Raw genomic sequence first — 24,421 nt, 5'->3', positions numbered from 1 at the left:
GCTGTTTCAGTCTCTTTCTGATTTATGGGCTCGCTGCGCTCGGTGTTTTTGCAGACGACTTTGTTGATCCTCTGAGCTCGGTCGGTGATCATGGTTGGTGGAGGGACCTGCCGATTTGGCCCCTACGGTCGCTGTCAAGGTCTTTTCAGCTGGAACAGCTGGATGTGTGGCCGACCTGGTCACTTTCCCCCTGGACACAGCCAAAGTCAGACTGCAGGTGAGGATGCACTCCAGGTCATAGATACCCCAACCGAACCCCGGCTGTGTTTCAGATTATTGATATAGTAAACAAAATGAATTGAAATTAAATGCTGTTATATTTTAATGGTAATATCAATTTAACACTTTCTCAATTTAACACACTGATACCAATGATGATTGTAAATTTCCCCATTGTGGGACTAATAAAGGATTACCTTATTTTATATTCCAAATGCTTTCAAATGCACTCAACACAATGCTAGAATATAATTATCTGCAGAAATACTAAATCTTCATTTTCAATTTTTGACCTAAAAAAGACATAAGACATGTACAAAACTATGGTTTTGTAATTCCTAGAAACAAGATGCCCTCAATGCTATTTACAGCCTTGCCCAAGGAATATCTCAACACGGGTGCTACTCTATATACAAACTGAATTGATGTATGTAAGCTTTTAACAGATTAATTTTGTTGTTTGTGTTATGTTTACTCCAGATTCAGGGTGAATCCAAAGCCTCGCTGGAAGGCCAGAAGGCGAGATACAGGGGTGTGTTTGGCACCATCTTCACCATGGTGAAAACTGAGGGCCCGAGGAGTCTGTACAGTGGATTGGTGGCTGGGCTTCACAGACAGATGAGCTTTGCCTCAGTCCGCATCGGCCTGTACGACACCATGAAGCAGGTCTACACCAGGGGGTCAGAAAGTGAGTGTCATCAGACAGTCGAGCAGTGGAGCCACTGAAATCTGTTTCTGTCGCCATATTCACCCCCCATATTCCAGTTTGTTCTCCAATAACAGATGTTAACCCGTCTCACAGGATATTGACTAATACTTTAATCAATTAAGTGTTGCAGCTTTAATCTTTGCATAGACAGTCTGACATTTGTGTTTGAAACAAAAAGAGCCAAGTGCTATGAGCTTGTGTTGTAAGAAACAGTTCCAGGAAATAGGGCAGGAACAGACCTGTGTTTATGCCAGAGGCCTTACCTGCTTCACCTCCATCACTGCAATGTTATTAACCTGACAGTTTCTTTTTTTTAGATGGAGAGATTTTTCCCCTCCATTCTGCAGACCTGCTGTCTATCATCCAGTGCACCAGAATTAGGTTAACAAGTTAAACCTGTCTGAGTGTGAGGAAGTGCTCTGCTCTGAAGCTTTGTAGTGTGCCTGTCCTCAAAGTAAATGATGCTCCGTCTCTCTCCTCAGACTTTATTAATCACAAGATTATCAACAGATGAATCTGAGATATAGTATGTGATGGATAATATAATTAATAAAAGTACTGTGCTCTGTTAGCCGGTGTCTAATACGAGTTGCTTGTACGGCAGATACAGGAATCGGGGCTCGGCTGCTAGCAGGCTGCACCACGGGGGCGATGGCAGTGACCTTCGCTCAGCCCACTGATGTGGTCAAAGTCAGGTTCCAGGCTCAGGTCCGACTGCCTGAGAGTGGCTCTGTGAAGAGATACAGCAGCACCATTGAGGCCTACAAGACCATTGCCAGGGATGAGGGCGTTAAAGGCCTCTGGAAAGGTAAATTAAAATGGAGAAATCATGACAAAAAATTGTAGTTGTAGTATACAGTGGGTATTATCGTTGTAAAGTTAGTAATAATATCTAAATGATATGCAGCACTGTATTGATTTGAACAGTCTAAGTTTTAGAAATTAAGCAAACAGCCTGATTACAACATGACTTACTTGACTTAAATTTCTTAATTTTTTTCAGTGATGTTAAGTTTGAAAAATACCCCTTCTTAAAGGCGAGGGTTGATTATTGAACAGGCCTACCAGGGTTATCTGTCTGTGTTCAGGGTCCCATTATCTCATAATACATTCATGCTTAAAGGGGAATGCACATCATACTCTGTTCACAGGTTTTGAGGAGTACAACTGCATAGGTGAAAAAAGTTGTACAGTGTTTTTTGTGGCTCCAGCTTGTACCACAGCACACCTGAAACTGAGACCAAACTGTTAACTGTTTGAGTTGTATTGTGGGTAATGTAGGCTCCAAGTTTTGAGAAGGAAGATGATCAAAATTGTGTCCCTCTTTTTTTTTTTCTTTAAGCTGTCTATCTGATTCATGTTGTAGGAGTACAAATTGATCCACCACTCTTTAAGGTTCTTCAGGTTGAATTTTATTCTTTAAAATGCTGAACTGTTTTGTTTTCAGGCTGTCTACCAAACATAGCTCGTAATGCCATCGTAAACTGCTCCGAGTTGGTGACCTATGACATCATCAAAGAGCTCATTCTGAAGTACAATCTGATGACAGGTGAATTCAATCGCTTCAAATAAAAAACAAGCTAAAATAGAATGAAAGTGGAAATAGAAATTACACTGACTGGTGTTACAGTGCAGTGCAAAATATGAATAAATACCAAATTTATTCTACACAATCGTCTCTGCGACTCTGTGTCATAATCAAATGTTTTGCTCTCCACAGACAACATGCCCTGTCACTTCACAGCAGCCTTCGCAGCAGGTTTCTGCACCACGATTGTAGCGTCTCCAGTGGATGTGGTAAAAACACGCTTCATGAACTCAGTGCCCAGGCAGTACAGCGGTGCTATGAACTGTGCCTTAACCATGCTGATTAAAGAGGGACCCACAGCTTTCTATAAGGGGTATGTGCTGCAGCATGTCAGAAACCATAGCACATATATGTTTAACAATGCAACAAAAAAAAAAAGTCTTGATTCATGTGATTTTTTTCTTTTAGATTTATGCCCTCGTTTCTTCGTCTGGGTTCCTGGAACATTGTGATGTTTGTGAGTTTCGAGCAGATTAAGAGAGGTGTGATAAGATTTCAGAAGGCCTGGGAGTCTCCGCTCTGACCTGTCTAACAGGTGATTTGGCACTGTGTGGTGCAGCTGTTGCGGCAAAGCACTGTCTGTACAAACCAAGACATCCTTAAGACAGACAGTTTGGTTATGACTGCTGCAGATCCTGACCTGTTCTTCCTCAGGGATAAAACTAAACTGCAGGGATGATTTATGTTGAAGTTTTGCTGACTGGTTCCCAATATTACTTTATTAATCCTAAAGGAAATGGTGTGCAGTGTGAGCAGAGAAGTTGCAGAGAAGTCACAGGTTCTGGCCACAGACGAAGGTCAATTAAAACACGTAGTGTGAGTTAACACATCCCACAAGATTGATCAAATCTACTGGCACACTTGAACAAAGCAGAGCCATCGTTAATGTTATTAGTAACACGCGCTGTTCCTACCATGAAAAGTTCAAATATCTGGGCTGTTCTGTCTTTACGCACATTATTGTCTTGGTTGGGTTTTTTGTACTAACGTCTGGTTTTAGGTAAAACTCTCCTGTTTTTATGACAATGTGAAAGAAATCTACTGTTAATATGCATATTTTGGAATAAGGGTTGTAGTCAACAGTTATTTTGATTATAGGTTAATTTAATTATTTTATCTACAATTAGTGACTTGGTCTTTTGGTCTTTAAAATGCCAGAAAATAGTGAATAATGTTTCATCAATTGATTGTTTTATCCAACTAGCTCTCCAAATCCCCCAAATATTTAATCTAATGTCACATGATACAAAGAACAGCAGCAAATCCTCACAACTGAGAATCTGGAACTAGGGAATATTTGACTTATTGTTTTAGCTCTATTAGGAATGAGCCATGCAGTCTGTACTGCCAAAGTTTTATTAAAAATAAATAATAATAATTATAATACAAAAACACAGCAGAAGTTTTTAATAATGTCAATGATACATAAAATATAAATATTTAAGTTTTTATTTGTATTCTAGGTATATCATACAATTACAACGACACATTTCACAAATGAAATAAAATATGAATGGAATAAACCAAAAATATCCATTATGATTTTGTTTTTGTTTTTGTTTTGTTTGTTTGTTTTTTGTTTTTGTTTTGTTTTTTGCCTGTTTGCGAGGGCAGATGCAAAAAAAAAAAAGGAGGTCAGCCAAACACTGACCTACATTTGGACAGAATGAACCCCACCAAGCATCACTCTATACCTGCTCTACTACTGAATGCTGTTATAGATACTCTACTGTATAATCCCTTCTACACTAGAGCTTTCAGGTGAACAGTGTGAAGACAAAACACCTCTTAACTGTGAGATATGACCACTGACAAAATGCTTTTCAGGCTAGATTTTTATAACCACTGCGTTTATATTACATTACCTCATAATATCTGGCCATATTTTTAGAACATGGTCTAATGTCAAAAAACACTTCATGTATACAGTAATTTAATGGTATAGCTTATTTATGAAATATATAAAATTTTTCAGCATAGAGCAACTTTGCAGTATTTTAACTTATAATTATTAAATAGTGTATATACAAGCTCTACATTTGTCTGTGTAAAAATAACCAGGCCCTCCACCAAACAATACAGAGATGTGGAGGTGAATGAGGTGAGAAATACAAAACAATCAGCTGACAGACAAGAAAATTGCCCAATTTGAGTCTTGTAGGACAAAAGAGGCTGCTGACAAAGATGTAACTGAAGTCTGCGGTGTAACAAAAGCCTCTGAACACACTCCACCTTGCTAATCACCTCCTGTCGTACCAGCACGGTTTCTCCATGGTTGAATTGGTATGGCAAGCGTCTCTGGGCCATATGGCACTCTGGCTAACCCTCACGAGCGCCAAGATGAGTCAATGGAGGGAGGGAAAGTTCAAAGATACTGAACAGGTGATGAGTTTTACAAGATTACCACTGGATTTTTTTCAAAAGACATACTGGTAAATATCAGGGTGGACAGGGTTAATGGTTGAGTTTGAAGGAGAAAAAAAGTGGAGTCATTAGTCCTTTGCCGACCTTGGCAGGAGTCTCTGCACGCTAATGATGAGAGATATCGAGTGACGGTGAGCAGTTCAAGTCCACTGAAACAGCAGTGTTCTGTTCAGTATTGTTTCAGACTCAAGGAAACACAAATATGTTCTTACCAGACATGAAGATAGACATGTTTTATTTTTGTGCAGTCAACCATTTACAATCTCTGTTGTTGTTTGTTACCACAGTCATCAGACACAACCAGTTCTCTCACTTTCTGGAACAAACTACTTAGTGTCTGGATAGAGGCCTTTAGTTGAGAAACCAATTATGCATAAAATGATTAGAACATGTGATTTTGGCGAAGAACCAAGACTCAACAGCTGTTGATCATCACTGCTTCTATTTGTTATCTAGTGTAGTATCTCAAACAGAAGAGTGACCAAATGTTTGCACACTGTATGTTACAAGGTCCTATTTATTGGATAGTGTCACAGTAAATTCTATGTTTTTATTTATTTAATGTAGTAAAGTTAAGTCACTCAGAACTTGTTTCTACTGGGTTTTGGAAAACTTTTGGGAAATGTAGAAAATCACTAATCCCAAGAAGACAAGGCAAGTTTTCCAGAAACATCAACAACCTTTGAAACTTTGTTAACCAAAGCTTATATCCTGATGCTGGATCAGATTTCACTGTGGTGCCTGTTGATGCCTCCTCTGCTGCACCTTCAGTGGCTGGAGACGTACAGGTATCGTCGGCCATTTGGTGCCTCGTCCACGCACTCCTGGATGAAGGGACTCATTGTAACCGAAACAAAATGGTAAATACGGTAGACATTCGGCAGCGCTTCCATGGTCACCAAAGGGCAGGAATTGGGGGTGGCAGCAGGATGGTAAGACAACAGCTGTGGTTAGACTGCAGATGGGGTGACAAGGATTATTATGGATCTGCTCAGGAAAGCCCACTGAAAAATCCTGAGCATCATGTTGAATCTCACTGAGTCTCTGTCTTGTTTTCTCTCCATGTCGAGTCATATCCTGGAGTTTCTTCACCAGGATCAACCTTGTGTGGTGGAGTTTCCGCAAGCTGAGAAAAGAATCCAAGAAATCTGCCAGAGGCGTTTTTCCTGCTGCAAACCTCTGAAACAGCAGCTGTTAAAGGTGAGATTTCATTATTTTCAAACACCAGATTAGACCTCTCCTTTGCCTCTGGAATTTTAATGGCATTGGGTTTCTCAACTGAAAAAACTGGGGCATTTCTGTTCTTAAATGCTACACTGTCCTCAAGGCCTTTTTCAAAAAGGGGGTAGTTGTTTGTTACTGTTTTGCCAGAGGATGTAAGACTATATATACTGCGGGAAGACAGCCTGATCAAGATCACTTCAATTTAATATAATAAATATAAAGTTTATTTGCAGAAGGGACACAAAAGTTTGCACACGACCTTTCAAGCTGGACTACTGATGTAATTTGCTGCAGGCCTGCAGTGTAAAACAATAGTCTTTTGGATCATTTGTTAAAGACCATCTCATTATCTTCAATTTTGAGACAAATTATTACATATATAAAGATAATTTACCATATTTACTGTATTGTAACACTTATTAAAGAAAATACATCACAAACTCTTCAGAGATTTTGAAAAACAAGTGTCCTTACTTCACACTCCTCCTCTGCATGATTGATCTTGTTCAGGAGACACACCTGTATATGATGAACACTGTGTTTTTCTGCTGCAGAAGGGGAAAAATATTTTTTTCAGGACTTTACCTAAACAAAACCATTGAATAGAGGAAAATGTCAATGCAGGTTTAAGACAGCCAGGATAATAAAAATATATTTCATAGCTCACCAAGCTGTTCTTGTTTGGCCTGAATGATGCTTCTAAGTTTTTCCAGTTCCTTGTACCTCATCGCAAGCAGCAACTTAGCATCTCTAAACTTAGGTTTTTGGGAGAGATTGATTTTTGCTAGTCTATGATTTGAAACCAGCATCTTCTCTGTGGCCCTCTGCAGTCCCTGAAACTGGAAATGAGCACACATAGTTTAATGCTTCTGAATAATTTAAGCCAAACCCTGCAAAATGAATGACAGTTTGTGTGTTAAACACATGTTAAACACATATGGGAATCCCACAGACTCAGTCATCAGTCTCAATGCAGGCTCCATGGACATCCTTGTAAAATGCAGACAATTAAATGAAGTAATGATATTTAGTTACCTATGTTTTTACATGTTATGACATTATTTTCACACACAGTATATTAACTCATACATGTACACATGTAATATGAATTAATTCATGTTTTAAGCAATTTGAGAACATATTTCCCAATGTATTTTTGACACTTTTTGACATGTATGTCAATACATTAGGCTTTTCTTTCTGCAAACCTGCGAATTAGAGCTTCAGTTTGTCATGTGAAATCTGATTATTTGATTATTTGGCATTTCTGTCTCTTTCAGATACTCACCTTCTCACTGCACCTGATGATGTGATTAATTTTTTCTTCATCTTCCAGCAGCTCGCGCAGCTCTCTAGTCCTAAAAACTCCAAACTGAAACAACTGCACCGACAGAGACATGGTGACCCCTCCGCTCTGGCTGTTCTCTGCTTCGTCAAAGTTTGGTACCTGATGCATTCCGCTGAGGCGCAAGGTGAGCTGCTGATGCTGCGTTCAAGGACAACTGGAAAACTTCTACAATGAGAGTTCATAATGTATGACATTAAGTAGTGACATCTGTTTGGTTTCATATTCTCAGTGTGTTTCCATAATATGACACCTTGCGTAATCCATACTTGGCCATAGGCTATGACTGTCAGTTGGTCTTATGTTGTTGAATTTTTCCTTCAACAAAGTAAGTGTAATCAGGTGTGCTTGTTTATGTATTTTATTATACTATGTGCTTTATAGGCTATACATGATCAGTATTCCAAGATAATTTAAACCCCTAAATTATACATTAAAACAGAAGGTTGTGATTTAATAGAAATAATAAATATGATATAATTTCCTCTTAAATGGATCAATGAACACCAATATATCAATACACTGGGTCTTTTATATTTAGTTACTGTTCCTGCAGGTTAATTGTAAGTGTCAGTCATAGTTAAGGTCACAGCTAGGCTTTGCTTTACACTTTTAAGTCGGTTCATTTGTAAGATTTAAAAACCATATCCCCTCCTTGCTATTATCTAGAGACAGCTTGATGCCAGAGTTAATCCTGTTTAAGAACATATGGAAAGCTTTTGGCTCTGACCGGGACCAAAACAAACAAACATCACCAATGTAATGTCCCCACCAGATAATGTGCTTAAAAAAACTATTTCTATAATGGTTTAGGGCGAAGTCCTCCTCTGATATGCTCTGTTCTATGTGGAGTGGAGTGGAGCCTAGTGGAGTCAACACAGCCTACTATGCTGGTGACGACTGCTGGCCTCCCTCAGAATAACTCTGCCTCGGCTATATGTGGCCTCAGTTAATCCTTAAGACGAGCGCTGCCGGGCTCCCTCCTCCCTGCTTATCAGTGAAAGTCCTGCACTGAGACATAAAGGAGTTTCCCCTCCTAAGAGCAGCAGGACAACATGCAGATTACCCACAATTGCCCTCAACACAGGACACCTCCGCTGTGTGAGTACAGTTAGCATTTTATCTCATATTTTGTCTATATAGTATCTATATAGTATTATATCACAGTATTTTATTTCTGTGCTATGTTAAAGGAGATTCTGATAATTAGCAGGTTTTTGCATCTGTTTATCATTTTAATATTCCATTTTATAGTTTTACATGTTGCAAATGTATAGATGTGTAAAGAAAAAAATGTGTACACACTATCAGTTGTGTAAGTATTGTGAATGTACTTGCCTATTAAAGCTTTCTGCTTTGTTACATAAGAAGCTTTTCTGTTCTCCGTACTGTATTTTAGGCAACAGTGAGTCGTGCTTGTAAGGAGTTGAATGTCATCTGCTGCCAGACTGTTGTCAGAGGATGAGATTTGTAATTTCCTGTGTCTTTGTTTTTATTTCTGTTCACCTTAATTAATGTCCGAGGCCTGTGCCAAGAAAATTCAGAATGACAATCTGCAGTTTGGTAGCCAAGAGACTCAAACATTTCTGGTCCTATTTCAAAATGTATATCTATTTCAGTGTTACTGAATGTTATACCTTTTATCAGCACTGTGTGTACAAACTGCTCTATCTTATCATCTCCCTTACCTGACTGTTAAGAGAAATTGTGATTCTTGTCACAGGACAATACCATAACTATGCCATAAATAATGGTTTTGTATGTTTTAGCCCATTAACAATAAGTTGTTAACTTTGTTTTACTGTTACTGTGAACTACTTTCTTAAAAGAGTACTAATTTAGCATCACGCTTATATAACATTGTTAGACAGTTCTATAAAGACAAGGATCAAATCCGATGCAGAAGAGCCAGAGATATCATATTTTTTTTCTTTCACACATTCTTCATCCTTGTCAACACTTGGTGCCTGCATTACCCACAATGCAACTCTAACTGCTGACAGTTTAGTACAAGATTTTTTTTTTTTTCATTTCACATTTCTTCAGCCCCAACTGTTCTTGACTCAAGTGGCATCACTTGAGGCAGTTTATCAGATGTCATTCATGCACTATGCTGAAACTTGCTTCAAGCTTTGCCTCAGCAAGTGATGGTGTCAGAAAACTAAACCCAGAGGACAAATAATAAGCAAATATCAATTTGGTACTATTTAGGCTTGAGAGTCTGGATTTTGTCATTACATAAATTTGACAAAGAGAGAACAGACAAGTTGCAAGTCTCTGCAAATGCAGCTGTGTGGTTCTGGATTGTTGATGTGTCAGGAAAAGTTAACCCTTTGGTTTCATGTCTTTCCATTTCTGCTCCCACATCTGTCAGTGCAGTGATGCATCCTCTGGTTCTTCTACTTGGGACGTTCAGCAGTGAGTGAACAAGGACAAACCACCATGAGTGCAGACACTGTCTGCAGGGCAGAGCTGGACTCTGAGTACCACGGTGAACTGGCCGACTTGGTGGCAGCTATGAATGTGACCGCCAACCGCATGACCCCGCCTAACGGCTACAGGTCTCACAGAGCTCGGATCTCAGACAGAAAGATGTCTCTGCAGGAGAGAGGGAGCCGCATGGCCCGACAGCCCACCATTGAGACCAAACGTGTGTCCATCACAGATGCTGATGTAAGGAGTCCTGAACTGACAGTGACATAATTCAATATGTCACTCATAAGATGCTTCACTGATTGAATTCTCCCTTCAATTTCTGTAGGACTGTGTCCACCTCAACCAGTATAAGCTGAAGAAAGAGATTGGAAAGGTGACTAATAAACATGTAATCACCCAGTAATCCAGATGTCACAGTGGTAATGACCAAGGATTTTAATAAAGTTATTCACATTTGTTGTTTTCACACCTTAGGGTTCATATGGAGTGGTGAAGTTAGCTTATGATGAAGATTCTGAACAGTACTATGTGAGTTGAATCTTATTAATTGTGCATTAATGGTAAAAGTATTTAGATGTCAGTTTCTCCAACCATCATTTGTTTCATGTCATTTATTCAGGCCATGAAAGTTGTTTCAAAGAAGAAGCTGATGAGGCAGTGTGGATTTTTGCGTGAGTGAAAATTTCCATCTCTAATGATAGTTTAAATGTCTAATAAGTTCTTTTTTTCATTACTCAGGTGATACTGTATGTTTCTGTGTATACGCTCAGGCCGCCCACCTCCCCAGGGTTCAAACTCGCAGCAGGATCCATTCCCTAAAGCCACGTTGCCTCTGGAGAGAGTGTACAAAGAGATCGCCATCCTGAAGAAACTGGACCATCATAATGTTGTGAAACTGGTGGAGGTCAGTGAGATGAGCACTTTGGAACTGTAATTTTCTTCTGTAGTTTGGTATATTTCTGCAGGAAATAGGATGTGGTGATTGTGGGTAAAATATGATAGATACTCAAGTTTTTGGTGAATAAACAAATTATGCGAAGAAAAGATGGGGTGGTTTTGATAGATTAATGTGCAAAAAAATGCAATGATTCACTGTGAAAAACGAAAAAGTTGTATTTTTCAATTACTCTAATTATTCCTCTGTTCAGATTAACAGTGTTGAAGCTACACTGAGAATTACATACTGTCACCAACCTATATGTAATGAGAATTTAAAAAAGGGATAAAATGAGAACTGAGAGGAGTTAATAAGTGAAATCACCTGTGTGGGCATACCGTGGGTATGCAGGGCCTTTAAAGCCCATGAAAACACTATAATTATTATTCCTATTGTACAAGTAAATCACTAGATTTGTGTAAAACAGTGCAGAATATAAGACCTCCGAATTAATGTGTCTTACAGGTGCTTGATGATCCTGATGAAGATGGACTTCATATGGGTAGGGACTCATTTACCTGTCTTACAGTAACTGAATTTAGTTCCTAATGTATCAATATGATATCAGCACTAAGGGAAGGAATCATTCAAATCTGATTGTTTATCTTAAAGCCTTCGAACTGATGACAAAGGGGTATGTTTTGTATGTATTCTGTCAAAAATCCAAGTGGAGGTTATTTGGACATTTGAGGAGTTAATAATACTACCATGAGATACAGTATAAATATTTGATTACTTTTCTATCTTTGTTCACCTCTCATGTTGATCAGCCCAGTGATGGAGGTGCCTACAGATGACCCTTTCACAGAGGAACAGGCTCACTTTTACTTCAGAGACGTTGTCTTGGGAATAGAGTACTGTAAGTTTAGAGTTAGGATTTAATTATAAACATCACATAGTGAAAACGGTGTCCACTGAAATGATTACGTCTTTAAACGTGTGTGCATACTACATTATAGTGTGTTATAAACCATTTATTAAATATCTGTATTCTGCTTAAAAAAATTTAAAGGTGCTGTATGTAAGTTTTCTCTGCTGCCAAACATGGTTCCTTGCTAACTGGTGGTGATGGTCACTTGCCAGGAGCTAATACACCTTCTGAGCAGTGCTGCTACTTCAGGGCAGACTGTACACTGCAGTCACATCGCTATTGGAAACTGAAGAGATGGGCTAGCCTTGCCAGGGCTAGCTGATTAGCATGCTAACTTCAGTAGATGCAAAGAAATAGAAATAGATAGAAATAGAAGCAAAACAAAAGTTGACCAGTGAGACCAGAGCTCTTGACCAGTTCAGCTAGATGCTGAACTTGCATTGTCTCCTCTAGACTGATAAGTAAACAGCTGTTAATGTTAATATTGGCTATGTAGCAATAACAAAAATGTATATATAGCTTCTTTAATATACTCATAACCTTTTCACTAATTTTACACTTTTTTAATTCTTTGAACAAGCTGAAAGTAATGTCTAATTCTACATGTTGTTGAGTTAAACATTTATATTAATCATGTGTACTCTCATAAGTTGTTTAATTTAAAAGTTAAAATTGAACTGAATTGAAAAATAACACCTCTTTCTGGTGCCTGCACTGCAAACGGCTTAGTGATTGCTTAATTTATTTATTTACAGTTCAAGAAATGTTGAACATACTGTGTTGTTAAAAACATTGTAGCGAAGTGCACCACTAATTCCTAATAGCTGATATCTCTTATCTTAACAATTGATTTGCCTAGTGCACTACCACAAGATCATCCACAGAGACATTAAACCCTCCAACCTGCTGCTGGGGGATGACGGTCATGTCAAGATCGCTGACTTTGGTGTGAGCAATGAGTTTGAGGGGACAGACGCCCTTCTGTCCAGCACGGCGGGGACACCGGCCTTCATGGCCCCCGAGACAATGACCGAACACGAGCAGAGGTTCAGCGGAAAGGTGAGACAAAACTTCTTTGTTCGTCAGCTGGAGAACAGACAGTGGTAATCACCAAATTACATATGGTTTCGACTGATCATGTCAGACTCTACTTAATTGTGAGAAATTACCAAGAAATGTTGTCCAACCACCCACTGAGAGCTTTTCTGTAATGACACGTCCATGATAATTAGTATGTTTGTTTACCAGGCATTAGACGTGTGGGCGATGGGAGTCACACTGTACTGTTTTGTCTTTGGAAAGGTAAGCAAGTCCGCAGCAAAATGCATGTAGAATGAAAATCCAGGCATCTTTATTTTAACATTTTAATTGTTTAATTTTGTTTGTCCTGTTCCAGTGTCCTTTTTATGATGAATACATTATCTCTCTGCACAACAAAATCAAGAACAAACCTGTGGAGTTTCCAGAGACGTAAGCAAAAATCAAGAAGCATCAAACATAAAGCAGTAAACACACTTGCAGTTTCTAATCAGTGATTTTGTATTTCTGCAACATGCCCTGTGATAACAGTCACTGTAATATATTTTACATCAGTTGTACATGTGCGAAATGTCCATAGTGTCATGGGTTCAGGAAGCATGGATTAAGTCAGTGGTATTTAAGTACTTGAATAAAACACATTTCTGTATTAATGGGAGATGTGACATCCTCACTGTGTTAACAGATCTCTAAATTCAGGCAGAAAGGGTATGAAGGCTAGGCTAATGTACATTATGCAGTGTTGTTGTTGTTTTTTACTCTGTACATAGTTTAAATGCTAATTCCACTGTCTGGTCACGTGTTATTGATTTCACAACTATTATGCAGGTAGCTTGATATGATAACTCTGCCTGTTCAGTTTTGTGGTTCTAACTTCATAAATGTCAACTGAGTCATTGCACACTGGTTTTGTGCTTTGAGTCAGATGCAGTGAATGAGTATTTCCCCGTGCACGTTTCTGCCACCAACCCCTCCCTTCTCTGCAATGGCCATTTGAAAATGCTATTTCACTTTTGCAAATGTGGCTGTTAGCAAGACTGTAAGCATGGGTCAGTGTCCAGATGACATTACACTTTGGTCCAGATTTGGACCAGAGTCTATCTGTTGCCTTTTTAGGCTATACATATGTTATCTTAAATCACTTGTTTGCAAAGTTTTTATGTCACTCTCTCCTTTGAAAGCTGAAAAATGTCTCACAATGTCAAGAAATTGCTGCACTGAAATTAACTAAAATAATGCTAATAAGAATATTATTAGTTCCATCTGTGATTGACAAGTAAACATGTCTGCTGTTTAAAAGTTCCATTCCACATTTTTCCTCCTGATCTTTTTTTTTCCTCCACAGGCCACTGATTAGTAATGAGTTGAAGGAGCTCATTGGACGGATGCTGGATAAAAACCCTGAAACAAGAATCACCATCCCTGAGATTAAAGTAACAAAGAAAGAAAAATTACAACCTCTAATTGATGACTGAGACTATGTATTCTCCACCAATCTGCTAGTTTTTCCATAATGAAGGTGTTTCTGTGTGTGTGTGTGTGTGTTGTTACAGCAACATCCGTGGGTGACAGAGAATGGCTCGAATCCTCTCCCTCTAGAGGAGGAGCACTGCACTGCATTGGAGGTCACTGAGGAGGAGGTGCAGAACAGTGTCAAACTCATTCCCAGCCTTTCCACTGTGGTGAGTCCAAAACAGCTCTTTTTGTTGTCATTATTGAACACTTCAAAGACCACACTGTCCACAACTGGCTGCTGGTTTAAGTATTCCAATGAAAATATCTCAGATGCAGTTTTTACATTTACTCCTCTCAGGGGATTGCTGGAAGGTTTCCCTTAAAATCTCATTTCCTCTGTTGTTAAAGACATACAGTATGACGCAATGCATTTCCTACAGAAATTAATCTCATGTTTTTAAATCACAAATTTGGGTTCAAATGTTTTTTGCCATTTACATCTCAACCATTTACATCTACAAAACTTTTGCACTTGAATCTCAATGTGACAGGCAGGACAAAAACAGACATGGAAAGACACAGAGTGTGTCATAGAGGACACACAACCCACCCCACCCCCAACACACGAATTTGACATTTAAAAATTATATTTTGGTTTGGAGACTTAACTGACAATATGAGAATATCTTTTTGCTGAGGCTCTCTCTGATGTCTACTGCAGATTCTAGTGAAGTCCATGCTGAGGAAGCGGTCTTTCAGTAATCCCTTTGAGTGTCAGGTCAGACGGGCAGAGAGGTCCATGTCTGCCCCTGGAGGTCTTCTTACGTAAGTAGCCTACTCTGCAAATCCTGCCTGCTCTGCTCTGCCAAACTGCCAGCTCTGCGATTAGGCCTCTAACAAAGCAAAGCAGCGAGCAGATGCTTGGATAAAAATAGATGAGTTACTTAAAAACTTTATATGTGTAATAAGTCTCTCATATTTTAAATATATTAAATCCACCATCATATCTAGACCATTAATGTTTAAGCACTGACAAGCTCTTATTACTGTGTTTGTTTAGTTTTGGTCTGTATATTAGTGACACACACAGGCAGATAAAAGCATTTGTCCTCTCCTGATAAGCTAAATGGAAGTCCCTGTTGCAGCGGTAATAATGGCTGCACTGCTTTTGTTTTCCATTAACAATCCAGTCCTGTCTTTTTTTTTTGGGGGGGGGGGGGGCTTATGCTGGCACAGCTAATTACATCTCAATGTGAAGAGATGTGGAGCTGTAGCTACATCCTCCTCCACACAGACACATTCCACCAGTGTCTGTCAGTACCAGTGCTGGTACTGTATTCTCCCAAACAATGAAATCTGTGGAGATCAAGCTGTCTGTCCCTCTAACACATGTGATACTGTATGTAAATGTGAAATCCCAGGCAACAGCAGGTGGGCCTGAGAAAAACTTTTGCTTCAGCGGGTATGTTGAAGTTGTATTTTAGTGCTTAACTAATAAAGTTAAGAACTTAAATATTTCACAGTTTGAAAGGCATAGTTTGGTGCTACAGCTGGCTTTAAGAAGAAGATCAGAATGTTTGAATTTGATCTTCTTGGAGGGATGATGTATTGTGGCATCATGTTCCAGTAATTAAATATTACACTGGAGTAGTAGGGACAATTTAATTCAAGATTAGACTTAATATTCAAATCTGATCTCTGGTCCAAGAAAGCAGAGGTCATTCTGTATGGAGGCCAAAAGTGTTTAAAAAATAAATAAATATGACAACATTTGTTCTGGAAACCGGCAGCCTGGCTCTGTCCAAAGACCTGTCAGCTCAAGTTATATCTTTTTTGTATAATTTCTTACAAAACCCATGGTGCATAATCAATCATTCTTGTTATTATAAGGCTCATGACCCCCATAAAGAAGATTTAACAACATATAGCATGTAGTGTTAAACTATGAGCTTTAGCTTTAGTAAATGGATTTTGTCAGAGTGAGGTTAGCTGTTTCAACCTGTTTATAGTCTTTATGCTAAGCTAAGCTAGCCTCATATTTACTGTAAAAACAATTTTCCCATCTAACCCAAAATGTCTGACTATTCCTTTAAACTGGCACAGTCCTGCTAAAATCTGTGTTTATCTTTAACTGTGTTGCAAGCAAACAGTACCAATCTAGAGTATAAATTCTGGCCTCTTACATTACATCTCCTTCTTGCAGTGGTGCTTGGGGCTTATTGGGGTCTTCGCCTCATCTTCATCCTTCCTTGAGGTAAATTTTTTTTAAAGCATTTAGGCTGAGCTCATTTGCTCCTCACCCAGCACAGCTCATCAGTTGTTTGTTCAACCTTAAGAGGATTTCAGGAAGACAAGACAACACAAAGCTCTCAACAATGAGCTGTACCTAAAATAAATGACACACAGGGTTGTTGTTGAGTGTTTTGTTTTTTCCTCTTTCTCTTGTGTCCTCTCGAGGTTGATGTGGATAAAAAGTGATGAGCTGTGCTGTGGAGGACATGGCTTCTATGACATTTTTAGTCTAGTGTTACCCAACCCCACCCCACCCCCTCACCCATTTTCCTCCTCCTCCACATCTGCAGTCTCATTTAGTACCTTCAACAACATGATCAAGCATTTGTCGCCCACAGGAAAGTCAGCATGGAGGGGAGCAGAGAAGGAGAGTTGGAGGACTTGTATGAAGTTGACACATTTACAGAGTGTACAGATTAAATTCACACATGCACTGACACAGATTAAAATTCTCTCCTAATATCTGTAATATCTGCTTTTGCATCATGCTTGCTGTGCATACATGCTTGCAATACTATCTCACATTAGTGCAAAAAAAAAAAACAGTTCAGTGATATATTGAATATTAAAGATATGTATAGTGCATCACATAAAATGATAGCAAGCAAGATTAGATTTTATTCTGTCCACTCTGCTCACTTACTGTTCTGTTATGGCACGTCTGATGGCATATGTTGTTCATGAATGTGATATGATACTTACATTGAATTGTTCTTAAAAATGTAAATATGCTCTATAAAGAGGATATTTTTCCATTTTCCTACAGCGACTGAATATAATAAAAGATCAAATTTTAAACAGACAGCTTTGAATGATTGCAGTAAAAGCTGGTTTTGCGTAAATGCAATTTCCATTACATGCAGCACCATAGCAGCTTTGCTCAAACACTGGATGGCAGCCTTGTTTCCTCTTTGATCTGTCCTTAGATTGCCTCATTATTACCCAATCAGCAGTCTTTCTGTTGTTTTCCACGACATGTTATTGCATTTTAGCATTTTGATTTCTCTTGAAAATGCTGTCTTAGTCCATGTATACATACACACTCCAACCATGCATAAGTCTCAAAAACTGTAGCCTGATTTTATTTTTGAAGGCTGCTTTTTAAAGCAATGTCAATATCAAATGCACTTCATTCTGTAGTCCAGTAGAGGGCAGCATTGTGTTGCAAGTAATGAGATCAGCCACACACCAGGAGGCCTTGAATCTGAGAACATGTTAGCTTGAGTAACCTACACTTTTCTGACAAATCTCCTCTCTACAACTTTGAAAATACGTTATACGATAATAAAATGTAGTCATCAGAGAGATTGGATGGTAATTGTCTGTCTAGTCTGTAAATATTTTCTTAAAATCTTCTGACACCTAGCATAAATTTCTCTTTATGGCAAAGTTTTTGAAAAATGTTGAATTTTCTGGGGTTTTTTTTCACATTGAAGGAAGAAGTCCTCAAACCTTTTTAAGTAAAAGTAGCAACATACTCTATTACATTTCAGTCAGTTACACTATACTTGTAATTACCAATACATAATTGTTCAAGCATCACATTAATTATGCAGTTGGAAAAGATGGAGCTGATTTTAACTGATGGGTAGCTTCAGCTAAAATTGTATTTCGTAATTTATTGTTGACTATATTTTGTATCAATAATCTGAATCTAAAAAATAACTAGTAACTATAGCTGTTAGATAAATAAAATGGAGTAAAAAGTAGAATATTTTCCTGTGAAATATAGTGGAGAAGTAGCATTACTCTCAAAGCGCTGGTACTTGATATTTTAGATCTTTTATCTAAATACAAACTTCTCTCTCCTTTGATTGTGCTGCAAAAATAGATGTTTTCACTTCAGAGGATGAGGAGGAGGCATGATGCTGCAAAATGTAAAATCCCTGAGCAAGAGTGCCACTGCCAGTCACCATCAGAGCATTACTGTCCACAGAGTGTCATGATCAGCACAAATTTCAGGTTTATCAGGTTGAGCTGTGGATACATCATTGGTTTTGAAGAGGCAGGCTTTACTGGGGTAGAGTGGGCCTGAAGGTTTCTCTGGAGGTGTGAGTAGTAGGTGGAACAATGTCTCTGATGGTTTGAGACAGCAGAGCAATATGGGAAAGAAACAATGGCAACAAGCAGTGAGTAGACCAAGGTTACAGCCAGTGTAGGCCAATGTAAACTTACTTTTTAATTGAAAAGTCTTTTTCAGTGCTCCAAAATCTTATGTTTTACATAAACTATACAATAACCAAATCTTAAATTATAATGGAGAGAAAAAAGAAAAACTGATTAACCACTCCTGCTGAATGCTAACTGGCCTAGCTAGCAAAGTAATATCCCTGTAGCCTCTGACTTGGATTTCATGAGTTTCTTGTGCATTTCAAAGATCCATTTTTTAAAACTAGCTCATTAATGCAAATGTATCATTGATTTACAGATAACATTTTCTCTTACAACTGTCCAAACATAACATGTAACATTATTATCTAGAGGTTTTTTAAGGTTTAATGTAAGGTCTGTGACAATGATTAATCAGCAACCCTAACCCTAACTCTAAGCATAATATTGTGGTTTTACAGATTACATATGTTATACAGTTTGACCAAGAGCCTTTAAGCTTCAAATCCCCTTTTTTCTGTCACAAACGGGCCTAAATATCCTGTATTCTGATTATACTTTGTGATAACAGTGCAGCCCCAAATCAAAAAGGTTTAGATAATGACAGACATTGAAGCACATGAGCTCTCATGTTACAAATTCTGTGTTAGCTTCCCTGTAAACATGGTAAAATAAAACAAAAACAACTCTTTAGCCCCTGCAAGCTAAAATGGTTCATGAGACCATTTGTATTCCTGCAGTCAGCCCATTTTTCTGCTCGTTGCAGTTATGTGAAGACCAAAGAGGACTGTTTCTGAGCAAAGATTTCTGTGGAAACTGTTGCCATGCAACAGCACAATACTGCGCTCATACAGAGTAGTAACTTCACTGTATGACTGCTCTTTTTCCTCAGCTCACGCTGCCTGACTAGTAAGGCAATATTCTATTCTATCCTATTCTATTCTGTTCTGATTGTCTATTCTGTATGTTCAAATGTATAATAAGGTCTTTCTTTTCAGCCTCTAACTGTGGTGTTATTGTTTCATCGATGGGCAGGGGAAACTTTGCCTCAGCGTCTGCTTCCACACCCAGACTCCCTTCAGTTTCCACATCCAGAGCCAGCTGCAGTTCAGCCTCAGATATTTAGCTAAACACTGACCCTTGGATCTCACTGTTAACCCTCTATTCCTGCCACCATACCACGTTTCACCCCTTCTGCCTCAGCCGGCTCCACGTCACCGTCCCTTCTCTCTTTCTCTTTTCTGCGCTTGTTATTCATCACGACTGACCCCTCTGACCCGCTGTCAGCTGAACTGTACATCCCCTCCAGGCTGCAAAGTGGAGGACGGCTTTTCTTTTTCTTTTTCCTTCTCCTTCTTCTTCCTCCCTGCACTGTTGGGAATCCCCTGTGCCCACATACATAATGAGTCACCAGCTCAGACGTCAGGCAGACCCACAAACACTGGAAGGTATAATTTGTCAACCAGTTGGCACCTGAGGAGCTAATTGTAAAACAAGGCATGACTGGCTAGACACTGTTAAGGTTAAAGAATACACAGGCACAATGAGGACACACACCAGAGACTGGTAACTCTTCAAGGAGTGAACACACTGAAAACCAAGAGCAAGAAAGGCATTCAGAACTGCTTAGTAATGATATGCACAGGTCTTTTATCAAATCCAGCATTAACAGATTAATTCAAAATTCCCAAAGTCTTTATATTACATATCAGTCATCAACAGTTAATTATCACATTGTGAGCCTCTCTAGGGTGGGAGTTGAGACTTATTTTGGAAGTCCTATACCCTGATAGGCAAGTGATACCATTTTATTGTCAGTTTTTTTTCCTGTGTAAAAACATCCATGACGAGCACAAAAACCTGAGAAAAACATATCACCTGAGAAGAAAAGAAAAATCACTTTGTAATACAGATGCAGCTAAATTTAGCTGTTTCACCGTGTGAGGCCTCCTCGCTGCAGACGCGTCCTGTGGTCAGCGCTCTGTCAGAGGAGGTCACATAGATCAGCTGACACCGAGCTGACTGCGGAGGATTCTCAGACGTCACAACTATCCAGGAAGGCTCTGGACGCCATGCGATGGACACAGAAAAGAGTGACACCTTCACACTCCTTGACCCCAAAATTATTGAAATAATTCCAAGGGAAAGCAGCAAATAACACTGAAGAAGCTGGAAACATGAAATGTATGAAAAGTACAAGAATCTCAGATTTGTACTGAAGTAAATGTACTTGAGATTCCACCATTGAATAAAATACAAAATTACATAAAATCCAAATTTTACAAGGGAAGTGAGTAAACATTCAGCAAGCACTTCAAGACACAGCAAGGAGTGTTTAAACACAAGGCACACGAAAAATAAAATTCTCGTAAATTTCACTGTGATTGCAAAAATCCATTTTCATTATATGCCTTTTTCTCAAAAACTGAAAATACTTCTGTGACAGATTTTTTTTTCTTCTTCATTTTCTAATCTACCCTGCAGCTGTTCTCCATTAAGTCATTAAGCCACTAAGTCAGTGGCTGAAGCAAACTTTGTTCTTAACAGTGGGACTGAAGATGAGACTAGAAAATGTAAATTATTTTTTTAGTATAAGGTATTTGTGTAATCACTTTTGTGTGCAGGAAATACAAAACAGATCTGCTCTTTGTTCAGGTATGTCACAAAACTATTTCTATCCTGGCTTAATATATTGTTTGTCACACTTTATCTTTTCCGAGCTTGCTTATCAATTAGCAGGGAGTTGTTTTGCAGAGGAACCTTATCTATAGCAGTACTATGGAAGAATAAAAAACCCTCAGAGAGTGTATTGTATATGAAATAGATATATTTAAGAGTATTATTTACAACAAAGTAAATTATCTTCACATATTCCAAGAGATGTGATAAATAGATTAGTCTGTTAGAGTTTGAATAATGGAGTATACTTGTGTTATTTTTTTCAGGGAACATGGTGTGAGTGTGATTCTCCTGCAACGGGAGGCCTTGAAAGAACATGCGGAGTGACGTAACTGTGAGACAGGGTGGTGGTGGTGGGTGGGGACTTAATTTTAGACTCACCTTTTACAAAGTTTTTTTCATCACACAAGCCTCTGTAGTTATGAATACTCACCTACAGTTATTATTCTGTGGAGTTTGATCATCAGAAATGCCAAAAACCGTGTAACCAAATAATTAAATGAAAAGACAGTAGCGTCGGACGTTGCAGCCAGATGGAGAGCTTCTCTATCAGATGCAATGCATCCTGCGATGTTTTGGGACAAGCGCTCCCTGAAATAGTCTCTTAAAACCTTCAGCTGAACGTTGTGGCACTTTTTGATAAATAATACAAAGTCTAAATGTTAGCTTGAATAATTCATTTTGCAGCACTCATGCATAACAGCTGTCTTTGTGCCTGAAAGAGCCGGCAGTGCTCTTTGTCTTATCATAACTTGTGCTGTGAGAATAAGAAGAAAAACATGAGCTTTAAGAAATCATCAGATATCAAGAGTTGATTATTTGAATTAGCTGTGTAATTTCATGTCATTCTGTGTGGTAAAACTGATGAATCAGACTCTCTTAGCTGAAGATATGAACTCTCAGGGTCCATACAGTGGCAGATAGTCTCTATAGTGGAGAGGCTGTCACATTGATGTCTCTGGTCTACTCACTGTCTACTCAGAGGCTGCAGGGAGGCCTATTTATAGATCTGTCTCTGTTCTCTGCTTCTACATCGCTCCCCTCTTTTTCTCCATCTCTCTTTTCTCCCTCCTTCTTTCCCTCTAATGGGTTGATATTTCTGGAGCTGTACAGCTAATATCTTCTTTGCATCTTTGAGGTGCAGATCACGTTGAGTTGGATCGTAAACTTTTCAAAATCCAGACGTGTCTGCCTGTTTTATCAGTACCTGTGTGGTGTGCTGTGCAGAAATATAATCTCATCATGTCTGGTCTCAGTGCTAAGGAAGAATAGTGATTGAATTAAGTGTTAATCCAAGGTTTTATTTATAACACCTGATTGGTCATGAGCTGCTGTGTTTCACCTTCAGACCTCTGACTTCACTATAGGCAGTCAGTCTTTATTCATCCTGTTTAAGACAAAGTATTTTCTCTGAAAATGGGTGAAGTCAAACTTCAGGCCATTTGTTCTCTTGTTGCTGCTATCCAGTGTCCAGTCCATACAGCTGCCACTTTTGACCCAGAACCCCAAAATTAGCCACAACAGTATTGAAGTTTGGTTGATGATGAATGGGTCTGCAATGATTGTGAGAAGCCTGAACCACAGGCATGGACAGATGAACCTTTTAGGGGGCTCCAGGGCAAAACATTTTTAACTATTTTCTGACATTTAATCCACTGAACAATCATGTAAATAGAAGTCATGTAAATGATTTATAACTGTTTATATTATTTCCCTTATGATGGAATTATACTACCTTGCCTGAGGTTTTCTGTATGTTAGAAGCAGTTTTATAAAACACAACTTTACAACAAATGAACACAATACAGTAAAGCTCTTAAAACTACTTAAAACTTGTGGAGCCTATTTCTGACAAATTTGTGATTAAACAAATTTTGTAGAACCAAATTATGGCTCTTGGACAGTTGTCTGCTATGCCCAATTGATGATCCAGACTTGGCCATAAATTAAACACCTTTTAGTGCAGGCATTTGTAGACAGAATGAGATGCTCAACAAATCTCAGAACTTGTGATGTCCTTTTGCCAGTGTGGGTGTATGTCATATGAAGTACAGCAAACCAAGGACTGGAGAAAACAGGTAATCTGAAAGAATCACGAGGGGGTCATTAAAGTCAGTAGGTTTCATCCTCTGGAGCCATGAATGTCTGTTCAAAATTTCCTGACAATCCATCCAATAGTTGCTGAGATATTTCAGTCCTAACCAAAGTGGTGGACTGCCTGTCGTTGTCATCCCTAGTGCCACACACACTGGTGTGGCTAAAAAAAAAATCTGATGTTTAACAAAAGTCTGATAAAATCAAGGAGATTTTAAAAAAGGCCCAAGTTGAGACAAACTTGAAATCCAGTCTTGGGTTTCCAGTCTTTATGCTAAGCTAAGCTAAACAGCTGCAGGCAGTGGCTTCTTATTTACCATACAGACATGAAAGTGGCAACGATCTTCTTCATCTACGTCTTGGCAAGAAAGCAAGTAATTAATTCATTTCACAAAATGTCAGACTATTTCTTTAAATTTCAGTGCATATAGACTCATATTCCCCTCAGTGAATCTGTTATCCTCTACCTGACCTAAAAAGAGGGGGATTGTGTATACAGCTACCTTTCTACAAACTTGAAAGAGCTCATGAAATTCAGAGAGGACAAAAATAACCTACCTGCCACATCTTCAAGATACACCTGGCTTCCACAGTTTATTTTTAATAGTCTCTTTTATATCATCAAGACCTTTTCAGTGAGGCATCAGAGTGGCTGTCCACTGATGCTAACGAGGAATTCGATGCAGTGATTTAGAGGGCGTTCGCCTTTGGGTGACATAATTATGGCCTGATGATCACTTGTGCCTTGTCATCCTAGCCTACCCTCAGGGAAATAACGCTTCATGTGATGAAAGTGATCAGACAGAGCGGTTATTGTATAAGTGGAAGTGAAGCATGGCGCGACAATTTTCTGTTTTGTACATATCTTGTAGATGCGACCTTTATAACATTATCTTCCCCAGGGATATAGATTACATCCTTTGCCTGGATGTGTATGTTTAACAGTATGAATTATATGTTGTTTCATGAGAAATATCTATTTAGTTTTACTTTAATTTGAC

General features: G+C 38.7%; 2 protein-coding genes across 2 annotated transcripts; both read left to right on the top strand.

The window, feature by feature from the left end:
- Positions 1-767: 767 nt before the first annotated feature.
- Positions 768-5,603, top strand: LOC108875975 (mitochondrial uncoupling protein 2). The gene is made up of 6 exons (XM_051065377.1): positions 768-907; positions 1,246-1,382; positions 1,533-1,736; positions 2,376-2,477; positions 2,649-2,829; positions 2,925-5,603. The coding sequence occupies exons 3-6, from the start codon at positions 1,580-1,582 to the stop codon at positions 3,037-3,039; spliced, it is 555 nt and encodes a 184-aa protein (XP_050921334.1). The 5' UTR covers positions 768-907; positions 1,246-1,382; positions 1,533-1,579; the 3' UTR covers positions 3,040-5,603.
- Positions 5,604-5,729: 126 nt separating this feature from the next.
- On the top strand, positions 5,730-17,830 carry camkk1b (calcium/calmodulin-dependent protein kinase kinase 1, alpha b). The gene is made up of 18 exons (XM_018665378.2): positions 5,730-6,140; positions 7,501-8,610; positions 9,884-10,182; positions 10,271-10,318; positions 10,420-10,473; positions 10,565-10,616; positions 10,716-10,849; positions 11,348-11,384; positions 11,495-11,516; positions 11,653-11,741; positions 12,613-12,812; positions 13,002-13,055; positions 13,150-13,223; positions 14,137-14,224; positions 14,345-14,473; positions 14,968-15,071; positions 16,450-16,500; positions 16,877-17,830. Exons 3-18 carry the CDS (start codon positions 9,952-9,954, stop codon positions 16,956-16,958), a joined length of 1,449 nt encoding a protein of 482 aa, XP_018520894.1. The 5' UTR covers positions 5,730-6,140; positions 7,501-8,610; positions 9,884-9,951; the 3' UTR covers positions 16,959-17,830.
- Positions 17,831-24,421: the final 6,591 nt, after the last annotated feature.

This window comes from Lates calcarifer, linkage group LG21, assembly GCF_001640805.2.
Source record: "Lates calcarifer isolate ASB-BC8 linkage group LG21, TLL_Latcal_v3, whole genome shotgun sequence".
NCBI classification, from domain to species: domain Eukaryota; kingdom Metazoa; phylum Chordata; class Actinopteri; family Centropomidae; genus Lates; species Lates calcarifer.
Note: the sequence above shows the minus strand (reverse complement) of the source record. Positions and strands in the feature narration are given on the sequence as shown.

What these genes read in the sequence shown, in the direction of transcription:
- LOC108875975 (XM_051065377.1), top strand. Translation starts at nt 1,580, where the DNA reads ATGGCAGTGACCTTCGCTCAGCCCACTGATGTGGTCAAAGTCAGGTTC. An exon ending in GAAGTACAATCTGATGACAG is followed by an intron (nt 2,478 to 2,648) that starts GTGAATTCAATC and finishes TGCTCTCCACAG; the next exon opens with ACAACATGCCCTGTCACTTC. An exon ending in CCCACAGCTTTCTATAAGGG is followed by an intron (nt 2,830 to 2,924) that starts GTATGTGCTGCA and finishes TTTTTCTTTTAG; the next exon opens with ATTTATGCCCTCGTTTCTTC.
- camkk1b (XM_018665378.2), top strand. Translation starts at nt 9,952, where the DNA reads ATGAGTGCAGACACTGTCTGCAGGGCAGAGCTGGACTCTGAGTACCAC. An exon ending in CCTGTGGAGTTTCCAGAGAC is followed by an intron (nt 13,224 to 14,136) that starts GTAAGCAAAAAT and finishes TTTCCTCCACAG; the next exon opens with GCCACTGATTAGTAATGAGT. An exon ending in TTCCCAGCCTTTCCACTGTG is followed by an intron (nt 14,474 to 14,967) that starts GTGAGTCCAAAA and finishes TGTCTACTGCAG; the next exon opens with ATTCTAGTGAAGTCCATGCT.